This window comes from Argiope bruennichi, chromosome 3 (assembly GCF_947563725.1).
Source record: "Argiope bruennichi chromosome 3, qqArgBrue1.1, whole genome shotgun sequence".
Classification (NCBI taxonomy): Eukaryota; Metazoa; Arthropoda; class Arachnida; order Araneae; family Araneidae; genus Argiope; species Argiope bruennichi.
Genome location: NC_079153.1, coordinates 80,320,930 through 80,331,222, shown reverse-complemented (window position 1 = coordinate 80,331,222; position 10,293 = coordinate 80,320,930). Strand labels below are relative to the sequence as shown.

The 10,293-nt window shown below is 24.9% G+C and overlaps 1 protein-coding gene across 2 annotated transcripts; it reads right to left on the bottom strand.

Annotated features, from left to right (window-relative positions):
* Positions 1–1,909: 1,909 nt before the first annotated feature.
* Positions 1,910–10,160, bottom strand: LOC129963812 (3-hydroxyacyl-CoA dehydrogenase type-2-like). Of its 2 annotated transcripts, none has more exons than XM_056078379.1 (5): positions 9,965–10,160; positions 7,187–7,351; positions 6,233–6,397; positions 4,448–4,685; positions 1,910–2,242 (listed from the first exon to the last, which is right to left on the bottom strand). In XM_056078379.1, exons 1-5 carry the CDS (start codon positions 9,989–9,991, stop codon positions 2,052–2,054), a joined length of 786 nt encoding a protein of 261 aa, XP_055934354.1. In that variant the 5' UTR covers positions 9,992–10,160; the 3' UTR covers positions 1,910–2,051. The 2 variants fall into 2 exon arrangements, with proteins under 2 accessions (XP_055934354.1, XP_055934355.1); XM_056078380.1 differs by lacking the exon at positions 9,965–10,160 and adding an exon at positions 7,592–7,709.
* Positions 10,161–10,293: the final 133 nt, after the last annotated feature.

The window sequence follows — 10,293 nt, the reverse complement described above, 5'->3', positions numbered from 1 at the left end:
CAAAATTTTTTGTAGTACTCTCAAAAGTTCTAACATATTTCAGAATTTGTTTAAGTTTAGTTCCTTCATGTAACCTAACTTTCTTATGCATTAACTTTCATCCATTATTATAATCAATGATATGAAAGAAAGAAGTATGTGAAAGAAGAATACTTTTCACTCAATCAGAAGACCAATTAAACTTTTTAATTTAGTCAGATGACCAAAAACATCTCATAACTTGAATAATTTTCAAAATATATTGAGGAAGGACTTATTTCACAAATTCAAATATCTTCATGTTATGTTAAACCATGCAGGAATATCCTGAATTTGTTTAAGGACTAGTTTTGGAAGATGATCCCCCATTAGATACAGTTTGCTCATAACAGACGTCAAAAATGATAGAAAGATCTATGATCACTTACAACAAGATCTGCAACATATCTCAATGTTTACATTTTTCTGACAATATGAAGAATACATCATTGATCTTTATTAACGCAATTTTATTTATTTTGATTTTATTTAAAGTGAATTGCTTTGAAAGTTATGCACATATTTATTCATAATAAAGGAGTTCACCAAATTTCTCAGAGAATAAGTTAGTTGGGTTATCTTTCCATCTTAATATTCATATAAATATCTAAACATCTACTCAATAAAATGAAGGAAGCAAATACACTACTATAATGGAGAATAGATATTAACCTTTTGATTTATCATTTTTCCACACAGTTTACCTGCTGTAACAATATTATGAATTGCCTTTAATATATTAAGTATTCACTCAACAAGGTTATATGACCCAACTAACTCATGAATCATACTAAAGTACTTATCTCTATTTTTCAGTACATTTTGGTAGACTTTTTTTTTTTTTTTTTTTTGCAGGTAACATTTTAATTGAATTCCAAATGTGCACTCAAATCCTCCATTTCAACCAAACATTTAATGAGACAAGCTTCAGGCCCAAAAGTACATTTGCTCAACAAATTACTGTGGAAATTCCACAAGGCAGAGATAAACCACTTCATGAATCATTATTAAATCTTATACTTTAAAAGGGCAGGCATTTATTTACAGAATTGGACCCAATATTTCCAAATGAACATTTAAGGATTCTTTGAAAATGTTACAAAGATCACTTTTTAGACGTAAGGGTACTCATATGTAATTTAATCATTTTTATTTGAAATCCTATTCAGGTGATATCTTGCAATGTTTTGCAAACAAGACACTAATCTCAGATTTTGTTTAATTTTAAGTAAATTACAAAAGACCAGCAATTTTAAGCTAGACATAAATAATGACACCTTACTGGCATTCCATACTATTCTGATTCAATCACTGAAAATAAAATATTCATTAACATATTATTGAAACCAAGAGTAGAGATCAAGAGAGAGTAGAAACCAAGAGTTCCAACATATTATTACTTCAGTCATTTAATATTTCACAGAAATATATATGCAAGAGAAAAAAGTTTGCACGAATATATTAGCATCACAACCTTACTGATTTGAGTCTCAAATATGGTGCTACAACAGTCAATTTATAAGAATCACCATCCTGCATACACATTATTTTTCTTTGACAGGAATCAAAAAATTTAATGCCTACATAAACCATATTTTATGCTAATTTTACAAATTCTAAATACAACACTGTAGGAAAAAAAAAAAAACTAAAATATAAAGATATTATACATTTTTGTTTTCTTTATATGGAAAGTATTTTGATGAAAATATTGTAATGATTAAAAAAAAAATTCATTTTTAACATTTGATCATAATGAATCTCCATGTTTTTTACATCACAAACCCTGAACAATTTCATCCTTGTGGCATGATATTCATTGTTGTTTAAGCTTCACAAAATTATACAATATATGATTCTCAATTAAAACAAAATAAGTAGAATCACAAAGTGCTGAATAATAAGTTTAATCTTTTTTTTATATAAAAATTAATACAAAATTAATTCACCAAATGCACAGCAATTTAAACTTTTGATCTAAGTTCAAACAATTTTCAATAGTCTTTTGTAAAGAATTTAGCAAGTAAAACCAACTAGGGTTGCATTCTTAATGCTCCATCTAGTCTGATAACACATCCATTTAGCATAGGATTTTCAATAATAGCCTGAACTAAATGTGCATATTCATCAGGCTTTCCAAGCCTTTGTGGGAAAGGAACATCTTTAGCTAGTTCTTTTTTCACTTTTTCAGGCAGCTTGGCAAGCAGTGGAGTGTCAAATAGTCCTACACAAAACCAGAAAACTCAAAGTCATTAAATAATACTTAAATTGAGTATTATGATTAAGGCACTATTAGTTAATAAAATGCTTAGTTAATAAAAGATATTACTGAAACTTTATAACTACAAAAATATCATTTTATAAAATATATAATTAAAGTTTTAAAATTAAATAATTTTCACATATTTTTAAAAAGTATAAGAATAAATGTCCATTAAATTTTCCACAAAGTTAAACAGCATGATCTAAATTAACATAATGTATGCATTGTGATCTAGGGTGGTTTTTCTAAGGTACTGTTTTATTTTTATAATTATTAAAATTATTCAGAATATACACGAATATTAGAAAATCTAGAAATATTGATTTAGCAATGAATTGCGAATGTTAAAAGGTTTAGATGAATTAATCAGTTACTATGATAGCTTTTATCATCTTATGATGAAGAAAAAGGATTATAAAGATTTATAGATGAAAAAGAAGGTATGCCAGAAGGAGCTTTTCTTCTTATGTGTTAAATTTATTGAGGAATCCTTCTATGCTAGAATTCCAATTGCAGGTTTTTCAGTGGATCATGTTTCTTCAAGAGTAGTGCTCCAACTATTTAAGTCTAATGTCTAATAATAATGCCCTTTTCACTTTGGCAGCAGTCAAAGGCTGAAGATAATCTTCTTGCAGATCATTTCTCAGAATTTATATTCAAAACTTTTTTAAATCAATTATCTCCAAGCACAAATAAAGAATGGCATCCTTTCAAACTCCCTGCCATAATTAATCGCAACTCAATCCATAATATAAAGTAGAAGGAATGTGTGTATATCATAAGAATTCTACCAAAAAAGTAAATAGCAGGAACATGAATTTTGGACATGCCATAGTTGATGCCATTTCCAGATACGCTATGATTTTTCAACTTTTAAAACTAATAATGTCTTATGATGTTTACTTAAATAAATAATAAAAAAAGCAACACTTCAATTCAATTTCAGACCAATAACTTCTAGAATAATCATAGCAAAATACTATTTATACATCATCTCACAAAGACAAATATCTTTCCAATGATATTAGAATAATTATTATGTGCAATGTTTCCCTTAACTTTCACCCTTCTTTTTCGTCCTTTTTTCATAAATTTTAAATTATATGAAACAGTTTGTAAGGTCATTCAAAGTTTCTGAGTCCTACTCCCATTGAAGGGAAGAAAAAAAGATAAAGAAAAAAAAAAAAGAGGGGGGGGGAGAGAAAAAAGATAAAGAAAAAGAAAAGAGGGGGGGGAAATCTAAGTGGTGTTTATCCAATCAGTCACACAAACACTAAAGCAAAGAGAATGATGTCTTAATCCATTGCATTGAAAACAAGGATAAGGAGAAGATTCTGTTGTTTTCCATAGCAATGGTCTCAAAATGCATAAATAATTTTTACATTACAGAAATCAAAACTATAGAATAGATTTAATTCAAATTTAATTACAAATATTATAAAGTATAAAAAAAGAGCTTTAGATCAAGTAATTAATTAAATTCCATAAAATTTTTTAAAGGAAAAAAACTATTTTATCTTTATGGTGCCATCCCTGTTGAATTAAACTATTTTAGGCATTTTAAATCATTTTATTTGCCTACAAGTTGCCAACTGCAATGCTTAATTAACTTTTTGCCATTCTTTAAAAATTATTATAACTAATAGAAAAAAATTGTTTTTGATGGTTTTTAAAGATTGTTCAATTCAACAAATACCTCATTTCAATTAAAGTTTAGACATTAATTTGTGTATCAAAATATCTTTTTTGAAAACGTATTTATCATGTTAAAAATAGACATCTTCATCCCAAGAAATGCCAATTGTATTAGCAAGATATTTTATATAATTTGGATTATTTGCCTTTTTTTAGAATATATTTCAAAAATCTTTTTTAATATTATCACTCAACTTTTGAAATACAACAGAAATGCTTAAATAAATAAATGGTCAAACAATTACAATGCATGAAGTATCATATAAAACTGAACAAAATAAATAAACAATAATTAATGGTCTAACCCAATTTTGTAGGTCTGTGAGTCATAAGTATGACTCAATTACTTTATATCACATAAATTCAATATATTTTCATACAAACTCGCAATACATTTCAATACAAACAGAAAAATGATTCTGTGCAAAAGTTTAACAAAATCTAAAAAATGCAATAGCGTATTATTCATACCTGGAGCAATTGTACAACAACGGATTCCTTGACATTCAAGATCTCTAGCCAATGGCAATGTCATGCCTACTATTCCTCCCTTGCTGGCAGAATAAGCTACTTGTCCTCGTTGCCCTTCAAAAGCAGCAACACTAGCTGTATTAATTACAACACCTTTCTGTCCATCCTCATCGGGGGCATTCTTGCCCATCAATCCAACAGCTTGCCGAATCACATTAAAAGTTCCAATGGTATTAACCTGAGAGCATCATGAAGCATTATAATAAGATTAATAAATACAAGATGAGAACTGTAATATCAAAATATTAGATAATTAGTTAATGTAATAATTTTTACACTAAAATTATCATAATTAGTAAACAAGAAAATTTGCACTTCAAGAATAATAATTATACTTAAATTCTCCCTTCCATAAATAAACCTAAGCACCTTTAATTTGATTTGCTAAAGCAAAAAAAAAAAGGAACATTTTCTGATAGATTTGAATTAAAGTCGGCGTAATTAAGACAAATTTAAAAAAATAATAAATGGATAAATTAATTCAACAAAGATATTTATCGTTATTATATTTATGCAAGAACTTTTCTGTTTACTCATTATGTTGAGTAAAAAATTCAATCACGTAAATGTATTTAGATGCAGTTTGAATTTAATTAATTTATATTTATGATGAAATAAATTTTTTAAAGTGTATAAATTATATTGAATAATTCATGAAATAATTTCTCAAGAGTGGATAATTTTTTCCAAGATGGAAAACAAGTATATGATCACTTTTTTGCAACATAATAAGTAACCTTTTAATGGAGTTTTATGATGCAATAAAGCATTATTTCAAAAACAATACTAATATCCATATTGAGTATAATTAATGTTTATTATTCAAGGAGTACTAAACAAATTTATATTTTTACAGAAGCAATAAAGTTAAATATCACTGATATAATAGTATGGATATAATATAATATATCACTGATATAATATAATATAACACACAGATTTCTTTCTTATTTTTTATTCATGAAAGATCATATTCTTTTGCATATTTATCTTATTCCATAATTAATTCTTCACTAAAATTGAAATATTTTACACACTTAAACACACTCACTGGCAAAAAAAAAAAAAAAAAAAAAAAACATTTTGTTTTAAAAGCAAAAAATGAAGTGTTCATTTTCAATATACATACAAATGTATTCATTTCAGAGAGTAGTACTATAAACTTGGAAATTTCAATGTTATTCAATATTAATATATAGTAGATTACATCAATCTGATATTTACTTAATAATTCTATTAAAAAATGTCATTGCAAAAATCTGAATTACCTTAACATCTGGAGTCTTAGATAATTAGATGAATTATTTCTTTTCATTTTAAATAAAATCCAATATAAAAAAAAATTTCGACTTCAAATGTATACCATAAAATTTTTAACTGCATTTTAAATAATTAATATTATGTAATTTAACATTACTTAAAGACATTCCCAATACAAAAGTTTGAATAAAAAATATTTTAATATTTAGGTAAGCAATCACAGGAAAAATCATTGTAATATGCAAAAGCAGGAAGTAATGAAAAACTATTTCTTAATTTCTTCTCTTCAATTTGTTTCTTAAAATAATTCTATTTTTGCCTCTCTCGTTTTCTTCCTACACCTCTATTTTCCTCTGAGGAAAACAACTCAAAATACCTCATTCAATGGAACATGTGAGCAATTATCTCGACAAGCTAGAAAACAAGAGCACAGCATTTAATTGCTTCAAAATAATCAGATCTTACATTTAAAGTTTTCATAAAATCATCCAGGGAATGAGGAGAGTCTTTCTTGAAATTGTAAATTTTAGAAGCAACTCCAATACCTGCACAATTTACAGTTACATCTAATTTATGAAATTTTGCTTTAACAATTTTCAGTGCTTCTTCAACATCTCTGTCTTTTGTAATCTGAAAAAGAAAAAGAGAGAAATGCAATAAAAAAAGAAGAAAAATTATAAACATAATTAAATTACTTTCTTATTTATTTTATACAGAAATAAGATATAACATTCTACTTTGCAATTATTTTTTAAAATTAACAAGGTTTCTATCACAAAATTAAATCAGATCAATAAATTAACAGTTAAATGGGAAATAGTTTAATCATAGTTATGATTAATTTTAAAACTTTTGTAATAGAATGAAAAGTGCACAATTTTCAATTTTGTGAATTTAATGATATAACACCAAATAAATTTACACAGTTCAATAAACAATAAAAGTATACTGGCATATTCCGATATACCAGTACACTTTTATTAGTTTGTAGTGAAAAAAATTAATATAAAATCATTTAACTTTGAAGCTCCTTATTGACTTCCAGAATTTACCATTTCAGTATAAGTATACATTTTTAGAAAATATGGAGACTGGAAGATAGTTTGGTTAATGACTAATTATTTAAAACAAAAAATACCAATACCAAAATTTAAAAACTTCCACCAATGCTATACAATTTATAAATAAATAAAAAGGAAAATATCTTAATAAATAGTTAAGTCACTTTTTCTTATTATAACACAGAAAATTATAAGTAAACATAAATTTACTACAAAATAAAATCCATTAAAATAAATTATTAACAAGTAAAAAACCTAAGTTTATTTTTAAAAAAAATGCAAGCAATAACAGCAAAAGAATTTTGGAGTTAACAATATTAAAAGAAATTTTTAGAAATCATTGAAGATAATTACATACATCAGCTGGAGCAAAGGCACAGTTTTGACCAAGTTCTTCTGCAACTTTCTGCCCATTTGAAGAAGGCAAGTCTAATATTACTACAGAAGCTCCATGCTTAATCAACCGTCTAGCAGTTCCTTCTCCAAGACCAGATGCTCCACCAGTTACCAAAGCTACCAATCCCTGTCGAGAGAGAAAAATAGAAATAGTTTAATATGATTAAAAAATTATATCTATATATATGAATATCAAATAAAAGTTTGACAGGAAGTGGAATTAAATGTACAAATTTAAAATAATCATTGCAAAAAGAAAGTATGTAAGTAATAAAACATTATATAATATGTATATAAATATATTAAATAAGATTGATTACAACCCAGTCAGATATTTAAAAAATATAAGAAAAAAGGAGAATTGCACCTGAAGATGCATTGTATCAATTAATTTTGCCAAAAAGCTTTCTGGCACTTAAACTGCTACCATTTTCACAAACACAAAAAGTATACATAAATAATAAGACATATACATGTTCTTTCAGGAAAGTTCTTTCAAATGTTCTGATGAGTACATAAGAAAATGATGAGGAAAGTCATTATTCTCAACTGTCATCATCTCTGAGAAAAAAAACTGCATGCAAGGTATTCAAAGTTATATGTAAAACTTCATTACGACTATTATTAGTCATGTATAAAAAAAAAAATAATAATAATAACATTCTAAATTTTTTTTCTTACAAAATTTTAGAATTTTCCTACAAAATTCAAAGAAACAAACAAACGAAAAATTCTAACAGAAATAAAAAAAAAAAAAAATAAATAAATAAACTGCTGCACTTTAAGACAATCACATAAAATACCTACATTCAGTAATATGTAATAGTTTTGTTTGGAAGTGAAACCCATCACAGAAAATTTTATTAATAAATGTATATTGTACATAAACACTTTAAAGATATTTAAAAGAAAATTATACTCATTTACATCTATTATTTAAAATACAATAAAAACCAAGGAGAACTGCAACTTGTCTTCAAAATTCTTAAATCTGACAAAATTTAAAGTAATGCAAAATACTAATATGATGTTTACATTTTTTTTTTTTTTTTTTTTTTTTTAATAACTAGGTTTTTACTAGTTTGCAGATAAAAAGTTTCACTATCTCATTGAATGTTATATAATCTAAAAGTATCGTTTTTAAGGAAAAAAATCAGTTAAATCCTAGATTTCAGAGAATAAAAAATGCTGAATATATATACATGCTCATAACAACTCTTTTTTTTTTTTTCCTTCTTTTTTATAATTTAAAATAATTAATAGTAATTATTTGAATAACAAAAAAAATGATGAAAATAATTCCCACAAATCATCTTAATTTTACCTAATCTGGACCATCTTAACAAATTTGAGTATGACTGGCTAGAATAGTTCAGCACTACATCAGATTCATAGTTAGGATGTACAGCACTTGTAGTACAGAACTTGACGTACAGAAATACTTAATGAAATTTTTGAAGAATCATACAATTTTGCAAAGATCACTTTTTTAATATAACATATTAAAAGGCTACTTTCAACTTTTAATAATTTAATTATTTTAAAAATATTTTTTATTTTATATACTTATTATAAGCAGATTCTATATTTATTTACTTAATACAGAAATATAGTATCTTATTTAGTATATTTAAATAAATATAATAAAATATTTAAAAACACTTTGTATTTTATATATTATTTTGAAATTAATTAATTAATAAAAATATGTATTTTAATATATAGCATCATAAAATTATCATTTACATAAACAAGTTTTAAATACTTAGATAACATAAAAAAAATAATATAATACACACACAAATGTATGTGTATACTCTGCACCTCATTTCTTTATTTTTAAGTTATTTAATTCATTATTAATAAAATATTTAATTCATAATATATAATCTTAATGGCAAATTCATTAATAATTTTTGTTTGATCTAGATTTCTAATATGTCTTATTTTATTGATGAAATGCTTAAACAATATTGTTTAGATTGTCCTTATAATGATATTAAGTAAGTCTTTATCCTTTTTAATTATGAAATCCCTATCAATGTCCAAACCCCTAATTGTATTTTTAGCAGATTTAAAATAATAATTTAATAAATGTTTTGTTATAAAATTAATATCAGCATAGTAAATTTTCAGGAGCAATAGTGCCCTATGATCACTGTCTAAAATAGTCATATGCTTTGACTTTCCACATGAAATGAAATCATGTTTATTTGATAAATATCTATATAAAATTACACTGTTTCTATAAAATCACAATAAATATCAGAAATGTAAATTAAACATATTAAAAACCATTTTTCTGAATAAAAGTAAACTTATAGTTTTAACCTTTTAAATTTTTTTTGCTCTCTGCTTTCAACAAAATCAGTTTTTTTCCTAGAATTTCCTCTTTTTTTAAAGAAAAATTCAAACGTGACACTTTATATTTATTGTTCCTTTAAAAATATAATAGAACCAAAAATCTCTATTTTTTAATTAATATATAGTCGGAAATATTTCCAGGCGATAATGAACATACGAATATTGTAAGTTTTAAAATAAATGCATTTTTTAAAACTTGCACTATTATGTATTAACAGGATGATTCTTAAAATTGCATACCATGCCTACCAAAAAATTAGTCCCTTAACTTTTTGATATTTTATTCTTTTTGAGAATAATTTGAACAAAATAAGGAAGTAAATATATACAATGATAAAAATACAATCGTTCATTTACGCTATTAAATAACTCCTACCTTTACTGCTCGGATAGTGCTCGCCATAATTTAATATGTTTCCTTCACTAAGAATAAACAGAAATTTCTAGGTAAAAATTATTTCAGTTTAAAAAGCATAAGTTTTTATCAATTAACTAACTGATAAATAAATCAATGTTTATTTGATCAATGTGATAGCTTTAATTACAAAAACATTCAAAACATGATATAGTGTTGCCAAATCTTACGAATAAAGAAGAAAAGTAAGTATATTGATAAGTACAGTAATCAAACATAATAATTGAGGAATAAAAAGAATTATTTGTCATTATAAATAAATGGATCAAATAATTTGACAGCAAAAATGT

Bases quoted from the DNA above. Each gene is read 5' to 3' on its own strand.
- LOC129963812 (XM_056078379.1), bottom strand. From the start codon at position 9,991: ATGGCGAGCACTATCCGAGCAGTAAAG. The intron at 7,352-9,964 runs GTAGGAGTTATT...CTCTCTCGACAG, and splicing joins GCACTATCCGAGCAGTAAAG to GGATTGGTAGCTTTGGTAAC. The intron at 6,398-7,186 runs GTATGTAATTAT...TTTCTTTTTCAG, and splicing joins GTGCCTTTGCTCCAGCTGAT to ATTACAAAAGACAGAGATGT.